Raw genomic sequence first — 21,288 nt, 5'->3', positions numbered from 1 at the left:
AACTACAACCAATTTTGTATTCATTCCGAATGTGTTTTTTTTTTCTTTTTTGTTTTTACTGTGTAGTTATATTACGCTGATTATATTATTTATGAACACGATGCAAGGATAACCCCTTAACATGTGCAATCTAACATTTATGTTGTCTAGATACAAACAAAAAACAAAACCAAAACCACAACAAGAATCACAAAACTTATTAACGCGAAAATGGCAAAAAGAAGCAAAAAGCATGAACATGAAAATGGACAAAATAAAGAGCAACCCTTTTAGAGAATTTCGCTGATAAAGGCAACAGAATAGCAAAAAACAAACGACTTTTTCTCCAGAACGGGGGGAACAAATGATTCAGCTAGCTGACAGAGATCATACCTACGGAGGAGAAGCTGATCATCGTCTCAGCCAGCTTACAAGGACAAGATTCTTTGATATTTTTCGGAGTATATAGTAAACTTTGATATATCGAATTAATTAAGGATGTAGTTAGTTAGATTGGTCCAGTAGATATTGAGTTATCGTGTATACCGTTTTTCAAAATGGAACTTTTCGGGACACTTTTCAGGAGAGCGCTTTAACTTTTTAGCCTCCGTTCGTTTGTATCTTTTGCTACAATTGATGTGAAACTTTGATTAAATATACTTAAGATATTGGATATTTATATTAAAAAATATAAAACAATTTTGATATGATATATTGGAAACAATATCATATCGAAAATATCATAGTGAGAAATGTAGTATTTAACTTTAAACTCGAAAAATATCAGAAACATCAAGGACAAACTCCAAAAGCCAATGATTTCATTACGTAAACTATGCTTTCTTTTTATAAATATATAATCATATATTGGCTTTTCAATTTCCAGTGTACAAATATGTATAATAGGCATATATAAAAGTTAATTTCTGTATAAATACGTAACTTTTGTTTCTTAACAGTTATGTTTACACATTTTGCTTAGCATTTAGTTATATCCACGCTTAAAGTAGGAGTTCCCATCTAAAGCATTTGAAATGCACGCGTGCGAATGTTTGTAGCTGTGGAAGTGGGTGTTTGTGTGTGTGTGTGTGTGTGTAGTTCCTTTGTTGCTTTGTGCTCCCGGCTGGCTCCCGTCCCGATCCAGTGATGAGATCTACTCGATCTGACGGCTGGCCTCTTGCAGACGCGCCACCACGCCCTGATAGAACTTAATTTGCTCGGCAATGAAGTTTTTTAGCGTATGCTTTAGATGTGTATCCCGCTCGCTCTTGAAGTGACTCAGCTCGGCCAGCACCGTATACGAGACAATGTCAGTGCGCCGGTTGACGTCCTGCATCTGGGCATTGTTCATCTTGCCCTCTGCGGTGGATCGTTCGCAGTCCTTGCGCTTCTGAATGGCGCCCTTGTGGGTGGAGAAGATGTCCGGAAAGCAGTTGAGAACGCCCCTTTTTTTCATAAAATAAAAAAAGGATTAGTATCCTTATACTTATATTTTATTCGCCTAAAGTTTAAGAGATCTCAATCTCACCTGTAGATATGCAATCGATCGGAGAGCGGAATCCAATCGAACTTTGGCTGATCGCCAAAGGCCTGGCCAATGCCTATGAAGATGCCACCAATGCGGCCCACACTCTCCGACAAAGGAACGGCATTCCTGGTGGGTGCTCGCCTCTCGTCAATGGCCAAGGCCTTGGCCAGATCGGAGAGTCCATCGCCTATCCGCTGGAATTCCTTTTTACTCTGCGTCATCGAGCGTTTGGCCATGTCGTTGGAAATGTTGTTCAGATTGCGAACGGCCACGTCCATGCTGTGTATAAACTGCACACCGCTCTCCAGCTGGACATCCACCTTGGAGTGCAACAGATTCTTATCCGGCGGCGAGATGGCCAAACAGTAGTTGACACCCATGTAGGGATCACGCTCCGCCTTGCGCTTGCCCGACTTCCAGATCTTCTCATCGCGGCAGGTGAGGAAATGATACCAGACCTCGCACTTGGAGATAACCGGATGGCGGCACACCCAGTCCACAAACTCCTGCAGCTGAACGCGTCGATGCTCCACAAACTGCTCCTCATAGCGGCCAGAGATCTGCTTGTCCGGTAGCGGTGGCACCGGAATCAAACAGAACTTGTCCACCAGTCGCTCGTGCAGCCAGTCGAAGTGCTTGTAGCGACGCGACACCTAAAAACGAAAGCGAAAATCGAGATTAGATATGACCAATTAATTTTGAAATGTGACACGAATAGTGGGACGCGGCGGCGGTTGGGGTTGGTTGCTGAATCATCATACCCAGCGGTGGTGGCAGAAACAGAAGCAATCATGGCATGGCCAGAGAATAGCTCCAACAAAGAAGACTTTAAAGTATATAACACCGCTTACGAAATACCCTTTAATTCTCTTTGAACTTTTTCTCCAATCTCACTATATGGACTTCCTCCTAACCTCTTCAGTTGTTCTTTGCAACTCCAAGTTATGTAAACTGCGAGTGCATCTTCGTTAATTGCTCTTCGAGTTAAGGAAAGGTCAACCTGCAATTAAGTGAGAAAACAAAGGATTGGCCGGCGTGCCAGTTACCCAACCCAAAGTCACCCTTGGGCAGAGGAAGAGGAAAACCGACTAACTGACACATACAGAGATTCACTGAGGCAGGGGGGAGGTTTATCGCATTGCTTTGTTAATCACGACGGGGCGAGATAGCAAACTTACGGATATGTTGTTGAAGCTAGGCGTCAGCTGGTAGGCGATGAACGTCTTCATCCCCTTGAACTTGGACTCCTTCTTGGGACTGGCAACCACCACGGAATAGGGCGAGTGGTTCTGCGTCCACTGGTAGATCGGTAGATCCTCCACCTGAGTAATGTAGGCCAGCTCGCATTCGGGTATCTTCTCCTTGGTGCTGGACAGTCCGAGGATATACGAGTCGGAGCTCTTGGCGAACATGCCCTTCTTAACGGTGCCCGAGGCGCCGGCTCCGGCGGCGGAGGCCAGTGATTGGGCGTCGTCATTGTTGGGCGCAATAGGTAGATGCTTGTTGTCATAGTCACTGGTGGAATGGGACATGCCACTGGCTCGTGCCGTCTGACCCGAGTACTTCTGTCCTGGACCGATTTCCGAGTATGTTTCATTGTCATCGCTCCAGTCGTCCTCATCGTCCCAGTTGCTACCATCATCGTCCGCCGTCTGATCGTAGCGGGGCAGCGGCGGCGAGGCAAACGGATCCGGCACTTGGGGAACTGCCGCGGTCCCGCTGGCGTTTAGCTTCTGTGCCTCCGCCGCCGACATCACCTCCACGTAGGCGGCGGGGAAGAGCCCAATCTGCCCACGGGCGTTCTTGCCCTCCCACCAGCCCTCGCCCACATCGCTGCGCGTTACCGAGAGCACATCGCCAGCAGCGATCGAGAGCTCCGAGGAGCCCGGCTCGCCGCTGAAGTCGTACATGGCGCGCACGTACGAGGTCATCTTTTAGTTGGTATTTTATTACGCGAATTTCACGAGTCCCGTATGCACAAGGCCCATAAACAGAGGAAAAATAAAGTTGCTTATTCTTTGGATCTGAATCACCAGCCACCAGTGTGGGATAACGAGCAAAATTCATAAAAACACCTTAATGAACGGTTCATGATCTGGTTTAAAAATACTAGTATAAGTGTGGCCAGGTTCGAATTTAACCAATTTTTAAACCAAAATCCCAGAAGTCCTTTTCTGGGTCTTTTCAAGCGAAGAAAATTCAAAGAGCTAAATACTAAGTTTCGATAATAAATCAATTTTATAATAGTATTAACAAGTTTTAAAACATTGCAAAATATAACATTCAGAAAAACGCTCTTTTATTTATTTATTTAACTGCTTTATCAGCTCATTTTTCTAATTCTTCGTAGTACCAAACGCCAAGGATATCAGTCACACTCTGAGGATCGTTATTTTTGGTATTTTTAACTGAACTTGCCAGACAGTATATTTTTCTGAGCCGGACGGTATATTTCATCTACAAATGCACGGCCACACTGAGCTCTACGTGTTATTCATTTCTTAATTGCGCGTTGCTTTAATTTGTGGTGAGCAAAACAGGAGCTAGGCGACGTCGGCAGTTGTGCAATAATTGTTAATAACCGTCTGCGTGAATCTCCCTCCACTTGGCAAATCGCTTTTTGCAGGCTGCCGCGGCCGTAGCAGATACTCCTCTTCTCGTAGCCGTGCCCGTGCCCGTGCCCTTTTCCAAAATGAAATTGCTGGTCGTGTGCCTGTTTGTGGGCCTATTTTCCGTGAACTTGTGCGATGATGGTGAGTAAATATATACAAATCAAAATTAAAATCAAAATCAAAATCAAAATCGAAGACATACAATTTGAGAAAAGAACACAAGAACTCACTGTTAGGTACAGACGCACACATATGCAGGCAGCCAGGCACTTGCATGTGTGTGCGAGTGTGGGGATTTTTCGTTTTTTTTTTTGTCAAAGAAGAATCCGATATTGAATATCATCAATTCCCGGCCATTTCCCTTTTTCTCCGGCTGGGTGTAAGGTTCACATTAACGCAATCTGCACATATTACGACAACAATTTGTCGGAACCTGCTTGTAATTTTGCATTACATTTTTCCATGTTTTGGTACCTGCTATCTGGTTACAACGCCACAAATTTCTCCCAATCCCCATCTTTGTTACGTGCATTTTTCCAATTTAAATGTGCGGTGGACACAGTGTAATTACACATTGAAATAATGACTCATGCTCCAAGCTCCACGTACATGCATACATACATACTGACGGTTTCTTTTCCTCTGATAAAGTTGTATAAATAAATCAAATAAATGCTAATCGGTCTTGCATTTCTTGTTTCCTTTGGGATCCATGTGTCCCTCAAGCTTTAAATGATAAGAATTTTATTTTCAAGAATAAAACAATTAATTATTCTTGAATTTTTTTATAAAAACCTTGAAATTGTTGCCACTCAATTAGTTTAGGATTCAATGAAATTCTTTAAGCGTATTTTTTAGAAACTAATGATGAAAACTTTATTTTCAAGAATAAAAAAATGTATTATTCTTGAGGATTTGTTTAAGAACTTTAATAATATTTCCCTGTCAATAAGTTTAAGATTTAATGGAATTCTTTAAACGTAGTTCTTAGAAACTTTTAATGATAAGAGCTTCATTTCAAGAATAATTTTGGTCATTTATTCTTGGTGTTTGGTTTAAAATTTATTTTTTATTAATATTTGCCTTTCATCTCCATCTTTTTTCGACTTAGTATAAATTAAACCGAATTCAATTTATATTTAAAAGTCCTTTTTTTTAATATTTGTTATGGTATGTTTTAAATTTATTGTTTTATTTTTAAAATTGTGTAAATAAATTAAAGATTTCAAAATTTTATAGATTGAAACTCTACATTTATCCTATTTATTTATTAAAGAAATTGCAAACATCTGACATTATTATTTATAAATAATGCCCTAGCCTCTGACCGAATAAGATGTGTTTTTAAAGATATTTATGTCAATAGAAAATGTAACAAAATGTAAGCATTTATTTTATTTATTTATTTATATTTTTGATTTATTTATTTATTTTATTTATTCATATTTTAGTCCGATTTCTAATATTGATACCTCAAATTTATATTTCAGCTCCCCCTACAACAGTCGTAACCAAACCAACTACGACAGAGGCAACTACTGTTCCAGTTACGCCTTCGGTCAATACTACCACTCCGGTCACCACCCCTCCAACAGTCCCAACAACGATCTCTACGAAGGCGCCGGACACGACAACTGCTCCGCCAGATACAACAACTGCTGCGCCAGACACAACAACTCCAAAGACGACCACGGTGCCCACCACCACATCTTCGACTACTGCAGCCACTACAACAACAAGCAGCACGACCCCAGCCACTACTACCACTTCGACCACGCCGTCTCCTAACTCGACAACCACAACCGAGCCGCCACACACATCGACCACTCCGGCTCCGAAGCCGCCGCCGTGCGGCCGCTTTGATGGATCCTCATTCATTGGGGGCATCGTGCTCACCCTGGGCCTACTTGCCATCGGACTGGTGGCCTACAAGTTCTACAAGGCCCGCAACGAGCGCAACTACCACACCCTTTGAGCCGCCACCGCCTTCACGTCGGCCTTCAATGCGGCAGCCGGAGCGGCGGCGGCTAGCAGCAGCGCCGCAGCCACAGATGCGGAGCGTGTGCGGTTTGTCCAGCCATCCATACCGCTGCGATCGCCGCCGGCGCAACCGCCTCCGCCGCCACCCAACTCAGGTGGTGGCAGCGGGGGCGGAGCGGCGGCAGCTCCGCAGAATTGCTCGCCGTCGGCCCGGGACCGGCTGCTGCACACGTAATTTAGAAGCGGGGAATACTACAACTACACATAACTACAATATTATTGCTATCCAAAGAGCCCCGCCCGCACCCAAAACCAATCCAATTCAACACAACAGTAGAGTCAGGTTTTAAATTCCACGATAACCCCCAGAGCGGATTCAATGCGAGACAGATAGGAGGAATGAGCTAGCTCCCGATTCTTGATAACTTCCTTATCGGCCGACACACACACAATATTTGTCCACACATCCATATATGTAAGAGGTACTTTTTCTTTTTGCAAAAAACACCAGTTTATCAGCAACTTGAGCGGATGTTCAGCGCCTTACACAGACGGAGAAAGTGGGGGGAGGGTCCGAGATCCAAGGGCGACTGTAAAGTGAACAGATAAATGAATAAATAAAACGAAGAAAGAGGAAAGGAGGAGCAGGAGGAAAGAGACTTGAGGAGAGGAGAATGAACAAATAACAGCAAATATGTGAGACTGCTTGAGATAGCGAGAACCGTGGACATAACACAGAAATCCGAAGGAAAGCGGCTGGCTGGCGACGGCTTCGTTTCTGGGATTCAATATAGAGCTACGAAAGGAATATATAAATTTTGATTATATTTACACGGATTTTGAATAACTCGAAAAATCAATTCATTATATAGGAACTAAGAATATTTACTACCTTAACGAGCTATACAAAAAACGTAAAAAAAAGAAAACCAAACGGGAAACGCGTTTCTAATTCCTCCCTTAATGTGCATTTTTTTTTTTGTTTTGTTTCCCCCTTCTTTTTGCCTCGTAAAATAACGTTCTTTTCGCCCACTTATCGATTCTCCTGCTAGGGTAGGGAGGTGGCATTGCAAAAATTAATAAAGCGACTCGCCGCGATGCACAGCAACAGGATACATGGCGGGACGTGCGTTTATATGCAATATATAAATACATAAGGTCCGAGGAGGAGCAAGGATAAATAGAGTTGAGAACAGAAGTCCCAATGTTAATGCATATACGCAATGTTGAATATTTTGTACTAGGATTGAATCTATACATATGAATTACCATTACCTTTGCCCGCTGCTTACTGTTGGCTAAATAATACAAATACTATACCTTTGAAGCTACAAAAATCGAACACAAGAACCCGTCAATGAACTCTGTGCACATGGAAAATCTCATAAGTATATAAGCTAAAGTAACCCAATCAATGAATGTATATCCAGTAAATCACTCAGCCGGCTTACTAAAATATATATATATATATACATATATATGAATATATCTATGTCTGTATATCGTGTACGATAATAAATATTTTAAACATTTAAAACAGTCTTTTATTAGCATGCAGCATGGCATGTTGGGAAACTCTTGTCTCTGATGGAATTAACACAGAGTTTCAAGGTTGAGTTTCTACATCAAAACCTTTCCCCCTATTTGAACATCCTTCCCGAAGGCTCCCGAAGATCAGTTTTTTGTGGGAGCTTAAGGGGGGATATATGCACATCTAATCGATCGAAATGTAGACTTTTTTTTTAAATTTTTTTTAAGGAAATAATCGAGCAATCATTGTGAAACTTTGAAGACAGGTAAAAGTAGAATCAGAGATGATAAAAAAAATGTAAATAAATAAACTAGTAATGACGGACCTATGGAATACATACCGTAAGCTCATTGATCTTTGAGAATTTCGGTGAATAAAAAGCCTTTCAATGTTTTTAATGCGATTTCAGGTACTTTGGAGTTGGAATTCAATAATAAAACTTGCACAGTATATTCCATAAATTAAAAAAAAAATATATATAAGTGGTATATCCCCCTTAAAGACCCATTTAGCGCCCATCTAGGTACTAATAATCAGGCTTCGTTTGGTTTTACATATGATTGTCAACCAGAAAAAGGTTTCTTTTATTAAAATTAAGGGAACATTTTAACAACTACATTATATTTAAGCGCTTAGTTTCTTCATCTTTTTCGGGGTCTTAAGTTTGTGGGACTCCCCGCCGCTAGGAGGTGCCTTTCGCTTTAGATTTTCTTTCGGTTTCTGCTGTTGGACGTTCTTGATTGGTTTCTTGGCTTTGGGGGCTTCCCCGTTTTCTACTTTAGGCTTCTGCTGCTGCTGCTTATCTTGTTGTTTAGGTTTCTGTGGAATCTTCTTATCTCCTTGGTTCTTCTTCTCAGAAGTAGACTTGCCATTCTTGGCCTTGGGCTTGGGCTTTCGCTTCGTCTGGGTGTTGAAGCGCAGTAACAGTTCCGTGCCGGCCAGACTCAGCTTTTGTTTGATGGCCTTGCGTGCATCGTGAGTCGTTGGCAGGGTTACGGTCGCCGCACTGGAGTCACGGAACTTGCCCTTACCGGGCTTAATCTGAATGTCGACGGCTTCTGGGAACAGCTGGCGCACCTGAGCCACCGAGGCGGTCTTGGGCAGATTGGTGATGACCACCGAAGAGGTGAAGTTGCGTTTGGCCTGCAGGGCCTTCTTGCTTGCGCGCTTCATCATCCGCTTGGTTTGCCTGTTCTCCACAGAGGTCAGCTTGCGGCTGACAATCTCATTGACAAACTCCTCGGAATCGGTTTTGGGTAGGGAGATGTAGAATCCCTTGTACTCAGCATCGTTCTTGATGGAGGTCTTAAGGTCCTCGTGAGCCTGATCGCGATCTTTCTGTGACTTGAACTCCACCAGACAGAAGCGGGCGTGCTTTTGGCGAGGCTTCAGTGCCTTCACCACCAGCGGATGCAGCGCCTTCACCATGGCATTAAACTCGTCCACATCCAGGGGCAGTTTCTTGGGGAAGCGGACGTAAAGCCGTGTGCCCCTCAGCTGTTCGTACTTGTTGTGAATCTGCTCGTCTATAATCTCAGCCCGACTCTTTGGTGCAGGTTTGGCATCCTCCTCCTCTTCTTCATCTTCATCGGATTCGGTTGAACTGGCGGCCAGGTCCAGTTCGCTGTCTTCCTCCACGCCGGATGCCTCAGAATCATCCTCGTCACCGGATGCCTCAGAGCCCTCTGCCGACAGTTCTTCGTCGTCGGATGCCTCAGAGTCCTCCGCCAGTAGTTCCTCCTCCTCCTCGGATGAGCTTTCCACCTGCTTTTTCTTCATGTTTTTTTCGGGGAAACGTGCTTAAGTTTTTAAATCGAGAAATTCGTTCGCACGTGTACAATTAGTATGACCTTGCTATGAAAATACCATTAATACAGAGTTCTGACAGTTGTCAATGCCGTCAAGTTGGCAGCCCTTTTATTTATTTACACTTTTACCTACAGCATGGCCTCCACGGAGAATCCGTGTTTTTGGAACGAATTTGAATTAAAAAAGCCACCGCTAGTGACACTGCAAGTGGGGGACACGGGATTCGGTAGGTAGACACCATCATAGCACGGTACTTTTCACTTATTCTCCCTCTACTCCTCAGCCAAACATGTCTATGTGGATATCAACAGGTTCCTCCTGCAACAGGGCGGAGAGCAGGAGTCAAAGGAATTCGACGAGACGGCGGCGTTAATTGGACGTCTAATGGCCCGCCGGAAGAACTCGTTCCGAAATATGCCCGGTTTCCGGGCTGTCTGCAAACTAAATGCGGCACTGTGTCGGCTGCTCCGCTTGGACTTGCCCAGGGATCTGGAACAGTTTCGCGGCACTCTGCCGGATGTGTGTGACGGAGATTCCGCTGGGGTGTTGCCCACGCGCAGCAGCTTAGAGTTTATTCTTGTGCGGCTTCTGGGATTTTATCATCTCCACGAACGGATCAGGGAATGCTGCATCAGTGCAGTCACCTATTTCACCCAGCTCCTGCGAAATAATTTCTTCATGGAGTTTGTTACCCTTCTGGTGGCAACTATTGCCAAGATCAACAAGCTGAGCATACTTCAGGCGAATCGCAGTGCCGATCTCTACAACAGATTGAGGCCACAAGTAATCAATTTTCCGGAGGTGGAAAAACACCGATTCCTGAAGGACAACCAGGAATTGCCTGAAGAATTGCATTCTCCTAGGATTACTAAGGAGGTTGCCACACCAACCACTGCTCCCGTTCTAATGAAACCGAGGAAAGTCGTGACTAGAGTGGAAAGAGCCAAATCCGATGTGGGCACAGTGATTGCCCGAGAGGAACACAGTAGTTCACTCAAATCAGTTAAGACTAAATTCAATGCAACGGAAGTGCTGGCCACCGTTGAGGATGCCAAACGGTTTATTGCCCGCGAAACCAAATCCAGGAAGCAGAATCCTCTGCCAGAAAACTGTCTGACAGCGCTGATCACCAAGCATGAGTGGCTGGCGGCGCAGACCCTGTTCCAGCGTAAGTTAAGCAAGGATCCAGCCAAAGCCTTAGATGTATTTCGCAAGTTTATTATTAGCAAAATAAAGTAGAGGCTAAAGAACAAGGCTTACGTTCCAATTTAAAGACAGGTCACCATGCCGTCCACCAGCTGCAAACGCTTGAGACCCACAACGCGACGCTGAGGATGCGGATTGCAAGTCTATGAAGAGAATGAAATTGATTATAAAATGATCCTTAAATAGAAAACCCAACACTTTACCTTGACAAATTTTTTAAAATTCTTGCGGCCACTGTAGGTGCTTGCTGTTCCATTCAATGAAGACCCATCCACTTCATCAGTGCTGCGAGTGGTGCTGATGTTTAGGTTGCACATGCGAACCTGAATGCCATCGTTCATGGCGGCTAGCCACTTTAAATGCTTTTTGGAGTCTTCCTCCTCTGCATCCGGATCTTCTTTGATGGAGTTTTCCAGCTTGGCTGCCATTTCTAGGCTTACATTCGCCTCTGACTTGATGTCCTCGTTGTGCAGCCTGCTGCACGACAACCAGCCACTCACATCCACCTTTTGGGGCAAGTCCTTGCGCTGTGGCACTATGTACTTGGATTTTGCCTTCTCACACTCCCTTTCCGGGCAGAAGGGTTCAGTCTGCACAAAGTCCTGGTTGACAGCATCGCTGTGCCTTCCTTCAGAGTTATTGAAGTTGAACAAACCGTCGTTGACGTCGTCGTTGTTTGTTTGTTCCTGTTGTTTCTGCTTTTTCCTTTTGCTATCCGCAAAGTTAAAGAGATCCTCGCAGTCATCGCTATCACTTTCGTTAAGCGGCTCCAGCCGGAGGCGCTTGCGGGGTTGCGTCTGGGACTGGGAGGGTGGCTGAGATTCAGCCGAGGACTCCTGCGGCTGAGATTTTTCAAGAAAGTTGATCATACTTATTCTGCCGGGTGGTTTGTTGGCCTTAGTCGTTGGTGGCTTTTGTGGGCTTTTGGAGAATTGGAAAAGAGTGGCTGCATCGTCCTCGTCTTCCTCATCATTTAAAAACTGTGCCACTGACCGTTTAGCTTGTGCCACTGGCATTTCCGGCTGCTTATTTGTTATATTCCTGGCCTCCGTATTGGCTTTTAGGCGTGGTGATGTCCTGGTTACTGCCGGCGGCACTTCGGGCTTCTTCAATGCGAACTGGGCAATGCCTTTAATTTTAGACTCTGTCTTCTTTGAGGCTTTGGGAGTGTTTGCCCCAGGAGCTGGTGATTCCTTTGGCTTCTCGGCATCATTGTTGACGTTCTCCTCGTCCTCGTCCGAAGAATCAACACAATATACGGGCCTGGTCTTCTGTTTAATATGCGTGTTTTGCGGCTGTGGAGCCGGAGCTTCATCCTCATCGGAAGAATCTACTAAGATGGCATTCTTTTTGGTTTTTCCCTTTGGTTTTTCTTGGAGCATCGGCTTGGCTCTCTTCGAAGCAGATTTTTCCTGCTCCTCTTCCTCGGAGTCCAATATTACGGCATGATTGCGCTTCAGGGCCGCACTCTTGGAGGTCTCTGACTGCTCCGATTCGGGCACAATCAGCTCAGAAATTATGCCCCCACTGGATCGACCCACACTCCGTTCGGTGTTGGGCGCCAGGATGGAGGAATTGAAGTCCATCGATGAGGTTACGGACTCTGTAGGGGGCAACGAGTCGTTGGAGAACTTGTGCGCTGGATTGCAGAACTCCTTGATGGAGCAGTGCAGCAGGGCCGTGCCAATCTCGTACTCTTGGATAATGCGCAGACCGGCCTGCTCCAGGATACCTAAGGAGGGTATGACAGATATTACTTGGCTACTTGGAGTCCATTTACCACTTACTTACCTTGAATACTATTAATCGTTTCGGTGGCCTGGGACTGAGTAGACGGCACATACTGTATGACTATCACATCCTTCTTGGTAAGAAAGGTTTTCCGCACTCCGGAATTGAGATCCTTGCAGGCAGCGCCTGCTTTCTGGACAACTGCACCGTAGATCTCAAAGTGCTTTCGATTCATAAAGACAAACGTCTTGCCTGCGAACAGGGTGGTGCGTTCTGGACGCCATTTAACATCCATATTGGTGGGCTGATAATCCTTGGGCTGTGGCCAGCCCTCCTTCACGTGGATGCTCTGAGCCGCTTGTAGCAACTTTCGCCAGAAGGCGAAGGTGACAATGGGCTTGTTCTCCAGCAGAGCATGCAGTAACTTTACCGTAACCGTGGCTTCGTTCATGGTGAGGTGCGAACATTCCTCCGTCCAGTTCAGGCTAACGACTCCGCCCAGGGGCTTCAGCAACTCTTCCAGTTCCTGGACCTGGGTTCGAGTTAAAGCCGAGGCCGTGGTCACCAGCTTTAGCTGTGTCACCTGCCAAACGCTGGTGTTTCCCCCGAAACGCACACGAGTTCCCGCCGTCAGCGGTGTCAGTGTCCTTGCTGGGATTTTCTTAGCTTCCTTGGCATTTCGTGGAAAAATGAAGGTGCCATACCTGGAGCCCAGGTCCTCCACCTGCAGGGTATCATCCTCCTTTGCGGCCAAGTGCAATTTGACATGGGTGCGGCTCACACTGAGGTCCTCCTGAATGATCAAGTCCGTGGACAGGCGACCGACGGTATAAACCGGCTTACAAGGAAACAAAACGAACCTTTCCTCATCTGTGGGGTGGGTTTAGGTTCTAGTAAAATAATGGGTAGACCCTTTAATGTAATTTTTAAACTTGCCTTTGGATAAAACAAACATTACACAAAAACACGAAATTACGTTGAAAAAACAAAAAACAACTATTTTGATTTCAGAGTGACCGTATCGTGGGCGCTAAAATATACCACGGGTTTCACCTAGTTTTCTTTTGTTTAAGTTGGCAGCTCTATTACAAGAAGAAGACAATTTTTTCAGCCGGTTTGTTATTGTCGTCTTGTGGCTTTAATTTAAACAAATCAAGTTTTCCCATATAAATGTAAGTGAACCCACCTGCAACCATGGCTCACCTGACCGGCACCCGTGTCAGCACCTTCAATGAAAGCTTCCTCAACGAAAATGAGCACGACTCGAATGCGGTGCTCATGGAGCTGGACAAGGGGCTGCGTAGCGCCAAGCAGGGAATCCAGTGCGAGGCGATTGTCCGCTTCCCGCGACTCTTTGAGAAGTACCCGTTCCCCATCCTGATCAACTCTTCGTTCATCAAGCTGGCCGAGTTCTTCGTCAGCGGATCGAATCTCCTGCGCTTCTGGGTGCTGCGCGTCTGCCAGCAGAGCGAGAATCACTTGGACAAGATCCTAAACATTGACAACTTTGTGCGTCGCATCTTCATGGTGATGCACTCCAACGATCCGGTGGCGCGTGCCCTGCTCCTGCGCACTCTCGGCGCCGTTTCCCGCGTCATTCCCGAGAAGCAGCAGGTGCACCATGCCATCCGCAGAGCTCTGGACAGCCACGATACCGTTGAGGTGGAGGCGGCCATATATGCCAGCAGCTGCTTTGCCGCACAGTCCAGTTCGTTTGCCATCAGCATGTGCGCCAAGATATCGGACATGATTGAGTCGCTGCAGGTTCCAGTGCCGATGAAGCTGCTCCTTATTCCCGTGCTGCGGCACATGCACCACGACGCCACCACAGCGACTCTGGTCAGCAGGCTGTGCATGGACCTGCTACCCAAGTATCCGGCCCAGAGCTTCGTGGTGGCCATTATAGACACGCTCACCCAGCTGTCCTCCCGCACTCTGGTGGGTGTGCCCGGTCAGCTGGAGGTTCTGCTGGACTTTATGCAAGATCTTCGCACGCCCGTGCGCGTCCAGGTGCTGCGCTCCTTCAACGAGCTGGCGGGTAGCCAAAGCGTGGATGCCTGGCCCAAGCCAGCAATTGAAGCTCTCATCGGCAGATTCGAGCTCTGTACCAATTCCCAGGAGCAGTTTCTCTTCCTCTCGATCCTGCTAAAGCTCAGCGAGTGCCCGCTCACCTGCCAGCAGCTCCTAAGGGAGCACCGCGGGGCATTGCTTCAACTCTGCATCCAGTGCATCAGCAAGCTGGACGACTATACCACAGCGACCCAGGCCATGGCGGTGCTTTCGGTCCTCGGGGCCTTTGGACTGAAAAAGAAGCACGAGAGCGGCGTGCAGCAGGTGGAGGATATCCTGCACATGGTCAACCTGCACATGGAAGGATTGCTTCTGTGCACGGCGAGGCGGGCGGAGTGCACCAGGGATCTCCGGCGGGTGCTGACCTACGGCATTAGGATTACGCAAGCGAATGCTGAGTTTGGAACGTCCTTCATCGAAATTGTGACCAACACACTGGGCGACAAGGTGGTGTATCCGCCGGCCAACGCGGAGCTCATGTGTGAGGCTTTGGTTGGTCTCTGTGAGCACTTCCAGTTGCGCAAGTATGCCTTCTCCACGGTCGAGGGCCTGGTGGGTGAGGACGACAGCAATGCCATGGATACCGATGAACCGCCGCCATCAAAGGTGAATCCCATGCTGGCCCGCTTGCCGCTCATCCTGCACAAGTTGAACAGTATCATTGAGAGCCCGGAGAGCTGCGAGCAGCAGGTTAAGACCGTGGAGATCCTCAGCGCTCTGGTACTGCAGACAACCATGGGCTGTTATCTGCCCCAAAAGGTGACGCAGGTATTCGAGAAGTGCGTTTCCCGGCTGAACTGCTGGACGCTGTACAGGATTGCACGCACGGCCAGTCGCTATGGCCATCACTACGTGGCCGCACATATATACACCAAGATCTCCCAGATGGTGATCGTTGATCACATGCACTACTTCCTCGTGGCGCTCTCGCAGATCTCGCAGGCCGAGTGCATCCTGAACTATGGCTTGGATTACGCCGTCATGCGGGATAACTACGCACCGAAGGCGCCACCGGAGAGCTTGATGCCGCTGATGAAGCGATTGGAGAATGCCAGCAATCTCTATCAGCAGGCGTTGGCCAGCCTGCGGGCTTGCTCCTCGCCCCAGCATCCGTGCACCTTCCAGCTGGAGTATCTGAAGATACGGGCGCAGTTCCTGCAGACCTTGCTCCTGGCGGTGACCGTGAAGAATGCCCAGGTGATTGTGCCGCCGCCGGCCATCGCCGGAAGCCTGGCTCAGAACTCGCGGGACTACCTGCAAAAGTTTGGACATGTTACCAATCAGCTGCGCAAGCTTGTCAAGGCTCTGAAGGCCTGCGAGGAGTCGTACGCCAGGCTCTACAAATCCTCCTTCGATGCCGACCATGTGACACTGGAGTTCCTGCAGGTGGCTGAGTTCCAGTGTGCCCTCTTCGCCCACATTATCGAGTCCATTTGCTATGCCACGCCGCCGGAACCGCCCGTCTTCCTTACCACCGGAGAGCATCCGGAGACGCGGTACTTTTCCGCCAGCTGCCAGCGCATGGTGCAGATGCAGAAGAACCTGCCGCAGGAGCCAGCGAATGCCAAGACCATTAGCAATCGGCATTTGGACGTGATTATAGCCCAGATCGAGATCATCACCAAAACGCCGCTCTGCCTGCCTCGCTACTTCTTCCAGATCCTGCAGTCCACGCAGATCAAGCTGTCGGTTAGTCCGCAGCCCAGGAGCGCCACCGAGCCGGTGAATGTCCAGTCGGGCAGTAACCTGGTCATCAAGGTGGAGGGCGTACTGCAGCACTTTAGCAAGCAGCAGAAGCACTTCCGCCGTGTCGAGTCCGTCCAGCTGAGTCTCACATCTCAGCTGATTACCCCGCCTCCGAGATCCACGCAGGACCAGCTATCCAAGCCGGGAGCCAATGACACCGTGACCCTCAATCAGATTGTAAAGCCCCAGCGGGACTTTCTCTCTGGCAGCTTCCTGCTGCCCATCTCCAGTGGCGGTCACTTTCAGGTCACACTCGAGACGTTCGTGGTAGATGAGAACGGGATCACCTGGTGCACGGGTCCGAAGTCTTCGATGGTGGTGAGGGTGCTGGAGGATCCCAGCAAGCCATCGGCGCCAACGCCAAGCACTTCCCAGGCGGTGGGCCAGACGAGGAGGTTTTAAAAACGCTTAAGCTTATGTTTTAAGATGGAATATTTTTGTAAAAATATTAATAATAAATATAAAACATTTAATTTATTTATGATAAAGTTTTAAAATGTAACGGAAGGTTTTTTTTTTAATTTTTAAATATAAAATGTCAATTTTAAATTGGTTAGATTTTAGGCTTTCGGAAACGCCGGCTTCCCATCCTTATCATATCATATTTAATCTGATTGAATTAAAGTTAATGCTAATTAAATTAAAAATCCTCTTTTTTTTCCTTTTTGTAGTGATAAGCTTTTTTTTAGTGTCTTCTGCTTCCGGTGGCATTTCGGGCTTTGCGCTGCCACGGTCACACTGTGCTGATTTGTTTTCATTAATTCTTTTTGGCGAACAAAAAAATTGTAAAATGAGGCATCATTTGGGGCACTGCAACTTGTAAGCAGCGGGCAGCACTGCGTCGGCATGCCACACCAGCGGAGCAGCACAACCTGGCCAGCGTTGTAGCGGACCAATCGGAGGGACGCCTCGCCGAGATTCATTCACACCGTGCTTACCGAACCCATACACCCCCGCCCGAGCAAGTGGTTCCCAACCAATCCCGATCCGATCTTCGCGGGCGACGAATGTAAATTTTAATTGAAGCCAATTGAGTGCGCACACCCGAAAACACGCACTGCACCGCATCAAGCCAAAGCCCAAAAGCCTCACCGGAGGGCTCGGGCTCCTCTCTCCCTTTGACACAAGATTCCGCGCTTAACCCTGTTCAGAGGCGGTGGCGGCGGCAATAAATGGACATAATTGCTCTAATTGGACAGAGCAGCAGCAGCAGTGGGATCGGCAGTGGCAGCAGCAGCAGCAGCAGTGGAGGAGCACCGGCACCAGCAGCACCCCTCCGGACAATAGGATGGCGCAATTCACACTGTGAGTATATGAGTTATCAGTGGGCACCCACGGATTCCCCCGGCAACCGCTGGGGCGAGCTTATGCTTTGTTTATCTATTAACGGCGCCGCCGCGTCGCCGTGTGTATTATGCAAGTGGAAACCGAAACCCGAAACCCAAACAAGACAAAACTAATACGTAGATCATGAACCATTACCATTTGCGGCTCTCCTGCTTAATTATGTAGGTACAACAAACACAGTGCGCCGCCGGGCAGCGGCGATAGTACGCGCGTCGACTGCGATCACGTACCGTTGTGCTCCATCAACGATGTCCAGCTCCGGTTCCTGGTGCCCGATGACCTGACAGAGGTGAGTGGTGGTGGAGTGGATGCCCATCTCCCTGTGATCCGGTGGTATCCCTTGTTCTCTCCCTCTCCCCCCTCTCTCTCTCTCTCACACACACAGGTGCGCCAGCTGTGCCAAGAATGGTTTCCAATCGACTATCCACTCTCATGGTATGAGGATATTACCTCAAGCACGCGCTTCTTTGCGCTGGCAGCTGTATATAATCTGGCCATAATTGGTTTAATCGTTGCCGAAATCAAACCCTATCGAAATGTCAACAAGGAGGTAATAGCCAATATGAGTGATAGTGATGAATTGTACACCAGGCTGAGCGGTTTTCCCATGCAGGACAAGGGCATTCTGCCGGACTCGATGGGCCGCACCGCCGACGTTGGCTACATACTGTCGCTGGGCGTTCATCGCTCCCACCGCCGCAACGGGATCGGATCGCTGCTGCTGGACGCCCTGATGAACCACTTGACGACGGCCGAACGGCATTCGGTGAAGGCGATCTTCCTGCACACGCTGACCACGAATCAACCTGCCATATTTTTCTACGAGAAAAGAAGGTATTCGTGTCGTAGTCGTTCGTTTGTGTGCGTGTCATGGGCCTATTAACCCCGTTTTTGTGTTCCAGATTCACGCTACACTCGTTTCTGCCCTACTACTACAACATCAGGGGCAAGGGCAAGGATGGCTTCACCTACGTCAACTACATCAACGGCGGCCATCCGCCCTGGACATTATTATATCCTTTTACCAAATACCACAGCTGGCTAGCTTGTTTCGCTTTCGTTTTTATGATTTCCCTATACTTTTGGTTGCCCTCTTAACTCTCTCTGCACAGATCACATCAAGCACTATGCCTCCAAGGTGCGGCACACGAGCAGTCTGTGCGCCTGGGTGGCGGGTCGCGTCCAGCAGGTGGTGCGTTGGTTCTACCACAAGCTCCTCACGCGCTTCAACTTTATCGAGTGAACTGGGTACACGCTTGCCCTTGCATCCTTCCCAGTTGCGGTGGCATTATGTCATTCTGTTGAGCATAAACAAAAGCAAAAACAAAAACATTTATATGTAAAATCACCAACCCCCACACACGGACACACCTTCATTATAAATGTTAGGCAACAACCCACATCCACATCCGCAGAGAATCATTAGGTTTTTATACGAAAAGAGAAAGAGATCTAGCAAAGAACAACGCGAGGAAAGCATAAGTTGAAAGTTGTAACATAAAGCTCGGATAAGTGTATTATTACGTTTTAAAGGAGATCCCATTTCTGTTCGTTCACTGCTGTAAATAGTCTTACCATGTTTTCTTTTGTTTAAATTCTCTTTTTCCTATTTTTGAATGTTTAGTTTTATATGTTTTACGTTTTACGTTCTAAGTTCCACGCACAAGACAGTCATTTATTTAGTTTAGCCGAAAACAAAGATGCTCATGCTTTATAATGCTTAATTTATGAAATCTGCACGTAAATACATAGCTTTTGAACTGAGAAAACGAATTAATTGCGAGTTAAAGCCCCCAAAAACTACCACAAAGAAAGAAGAAAAACAATTTTAAAACCAAACTCTGTTCACTGTTTCTAAATAGTATTTTGTAAAAGTATTTTAATGATTATATTGTTTTTTTCGCAGCTAATTCTGATTACGTTTAGGCACAATTTATCTAGCAAATTGTAATATTTTTTAAAATAAATATAAAAAACTTGTAAAGTTATAAAATGGGTTTTTGTTTAATTTATTTAATTAAAAAGGGGGTTAAGTAATGAGTCTTTATAGACCGAAATAAAAAAGTTGTATTGCATTTTTTTAATATAAATATTTCTCCAAAATTAATGAGGAAATAAACATTTTATTACCTATTTCAAAAGTTTGCTAATATTTTAATTTTCTATAAATTTAACTAATAATTTTAATTACATTTAATATTTTATTTTTCTATAAATTTAATTAGTAACTTTGACATTGCATTTCTTTAGATATTTAACCTAATATTTAAGCTAAAAATGTTTATAAGCTATGTTTTATGTTTTCTATATTAAATTAATATTCCGCTAATTCTCAAAGATAAATAAAATAAAAATAAATAAGTTGTTTAGTAATTATTAAGTTTAATTAAAAAATAAAAAATAAATTGAAACACCGCCCACCTGCCAGTGTTGTAAAGCAGCAAACGTTCGAACGATCTGGCAACCCTCGGCCAGCCTGTCATTCGCTGATTACTATTGTGAACTGTGTGCGATTTTTGGGGCAATTTTTAGTAGCATAAATTCGTCGCAACTGCCTGGAAAAAATGTTCTCGAGAGCCGCTCTTCTAACAGGTAAATACCCAAAACCATGGATAACCTGCTAAAAACACTCAATGGGCTTAGATAAAGCCACAATCCGCCGATATTCCGCCCCAAATTGACCGTGAAAAATGTTACGGCATTGCAAAGCTGTCGTCCGGACATCGTGGTTTATGTAATCACCGACGGTGTCAAAAAAGCATAATAATTTTTGCCAATGCGCAAGGAAGGACTAAATGCACGTTAGTTCAAATGCGAAATACTAATCTTGATTTTTCATTGCAGCCCAGCGCCCTTTGACCGTGGCCGCCACCCGGTCGGCTGCCGCTGCTGCCGCTCAGCCAGCAGCCGTGGAGCGCCGCCAGCGCCCCGAGCATCCCGGCAAGGTGCGTTTGGGCTTCCTGCCCGAGGAGTGGTTCCAGTTCTTCTACAACAAGACTGGTGTCACCGGACCCTACACCTTTGGTGTCGGTCTGATCACCTACCTCTGCTCCAAGGAGATCTATGTCATGGAGCACGAGTACTACAGCGGTCTGTCCCTTGGCATCATGGCCATCATTGCTGTGAAGAAGCTCGGCCCGGTCATCTCCAAGTGGGCTGATGGCGAGATCGATGTGAGTGCTAAACTATATATAAAAAATGTTTCATATAACCAAAAAACCCTACATTTCTACAGAAAATCGAGTCCGAATGGAAGGAGGGACGTGAGGGTGAGCTGAAGGTCCTCTCCGATGCCATCGAGGCCGAGAAGAAGGAACAGTGGCGCGCCGATGGCGCCCTGCTGCTGATGGAGGCCAAGAAGGAGAACATTGCCTTGCAGTTGGAGGCCGCTTTCCGTGAGCGCGCCATGAATGTCTACTCGGAGGTGAAGCGTCGTCTGGACTACCAGGTGGAGTGCCGTCACGTTGAGCGTCGCCTCAACCAGAAGCACATGGTCAACTGGATCACCTCGAATGTGCTGGCCAGCATCTCGCCCCAGCAGGAGAAGGAGACCCTTAACAAGTGCATCGCCGATCTGAGTGCTCTGGCCCTGCGCGTCAAGTCCGCTTAAACCGACTCGAGTTTTAGTTGATAATATTGTAAATTAAAACCCCATTCGAGACGCAGGAAAAATGATTATAACGCCCGCAAGATGATAAATCGATCCAATATATCTTCAAAGTATCTGTGTCAGAAAACTTTTATTTTAT

The 21,288-nt window shown here is 46.6% G+C and overlaps 8 protein-coding genes across 9 annotated transcripts; 5 read left to right on the top strand and 3 right to left on the bottom strand.

Moving 5' to 3' along the window:
• Positions 1-831: 831 nt before the first annotated feature.
• Positions 832-3,564, bottom strand: SH3PX1 (sorting nexin 33-like protein SH3PX1). The gene is made up of 3 exons (XM_017173083.3): positions 2,686-3,564; positions 1,508-2,160; positions 832-1,424 (listed from the first exon to the last, which is right to left on the bottom strand). The coding sequence occupies exons 1-3, from the start codon at positions 3,436-3,438 to the stop codon at positions 1,133-1,135; spliced, it is 1,698 nt and encodes a 565-aa protein (XP_017028572.1). The 5' UTR covers positions 3,439-3,564; the 3' UTR covers positions 832-1,132.
• A 420-nt stretch (positions 3,565-3,984) lies between these two features.
• On the top strand, positions 3,985-7,636 carry vsg (visgun). Its single transcript, XM_017173049.3, is given in 2 exon segments — positions 3,985-4,260; positions 5,610-7,636. Coding segments are annotated over 2 exon segments (786 nt in total). The 5' UTR covers positions 3,985-4,199; the 3' UTR covers positions 6,335-7,636.
• Positions 7,637-8,173: 537 nt separating this feature from the next.
• LOC108078857 (nucleolin) lies at positions 8,174-9,493 on the bottom strand. Its single transcript, XM_017172961.3, has one exon. It carries the CDS (start codon positions 9,407-9,409, stop codon positions 8,255-8,257), a length of 1,155 nt encoding a protein of 384 aa, XP_017028450.1. The 5' UTR covers positions 9,410-9,493; the 3' UTR covers positions 8,174-8,254.
• An 18-nt stretch (positions 9,494-9,511) lies between these two features.
• Positions 9,512-10,847, top strand: LOC108078858 (uncharacterized). Its single transcript, XM_017172962.3, has 2 exons — positions 9,512-9,665; positions 9,723-10,847. The coding sequence occupies exons 1-2, from the start codon at positions 9,575-9,577 to the stop codon at positions 10,676-10,678; spliced, it is 1,047 nt and encodes a 348-aa protein (XP_017028451.1). The 5' UTR covers positions 9,512-9,574; the 3' UTR covers positions 10,679-10,847.
• Positions 10,637-13,416, bottom strand: nbs (nibrin). Its single transcript, XM_017172960.3, has 4 exons — positions 13,313-13,416; positions 12,437-13,246; positions 10,849-12,377; positions 10,637-10,788 (listed from the first exon to the last, which is right to left on the bottom strand). Exons 1-4 carry the CDS (start codon positions 13,329-13,331, stop codon positions 10,708-10,710), a joined length of 2,439 nt encoding a protein of 812 aa, XP_017028449.2. The 5' UTR covers positions 13,332-13,416; the 3' UTR covers positions 10,637-10,707.
• On the top strand, positions 13,368-16,689 carry defl (Integrator complex subunit 7). Its single transcript, XM_017173035.3, has one exon. It carries the CDS (start codon positions 13,571-13,573, stop codon positions 16,592-16,594), a length of 3,024 nt encoding a protein of 1,007 aa, XP_017028524.1. The 5' UTR covers positions 13,368-13,570; the 3' UTR covers positions 16,595-16,689.
• A 222-nt stretch (positions 16,690-16,911) lies between these two features.
• Positions 16,912-19,498, top strand: Naa60 (N-alpha-acetyltransferase 60). 2 transcript variants are annotated; one of them, XM_070285788.1, is made up of 6 exons: positions 16,912-17,497; positions 17,705-17,828; positions 17,925-18,089; positions 18,153-18,373; positions 18,442-18,553; positions 18,651-19,497. In XM_070285788.1, the coding sequence occupies exons 1-6, from the start codon at positions 17,481-17,483 to the stop codon at positions 18,780-18,782; spliced, it is 771 nt and encodes a 256-aa protein (XP_070141889.1). In that variant the 5' UTR covers positions 16,912-17,480; the 3' UTR covers positions 18,783-19,497. The 2 variants fall into 2 exon arrangements, with proteins under 2 accessions (XP_070141889.1, XP_070141888.1); XM_070285787.1 differs by having other exon boundaries at positions 17,925-18,373; positions 18,651-19,498.
• A 490-nt stretch (positions 19,499-19,988) lies between these two features.
• Positions 19,989-21,287, top strand: ATPsynB (ATP synthase subunit b, mitochondrial). Its single transcript, XM_017172768.3, has 3 exons — positions 19,989-20,131; positions 20,384-20,712; positions 20,775-21,287. The coding sequence occupies exons 1-3, from the start codon at positions 20,104-20,106 to the stop codon at positions 21,147-21,149; spliced, it is 732 nt and encodes a 243-aa protein (XP_017028257.1). The 5' UTR covers positions 19,989-20,103; the 3' UTR covers positions 21,150-21,287.
• The last annotated feature ends 1 nt before the right edge of the window (position 21,288 follows it).

This window comes from Drosophila kikkawai, chromosome 3L (genome assembly GCF_030179895.1).
Source record: "Drosophila kikkawai strain 14028-0561.14 chromosome 3L, DkikHiC1v2, whole genome shotgun sequence".
Taxonomy (NCBI): Eukaryota; Metazoa; Arthropoda; class Insecta; order Diptera; family Drosophilidae; genus Drosophila; species Drosophila kikkawai.
This window is presented reverse-complemented; position numbering and strand designations above follow the sequence as displayed.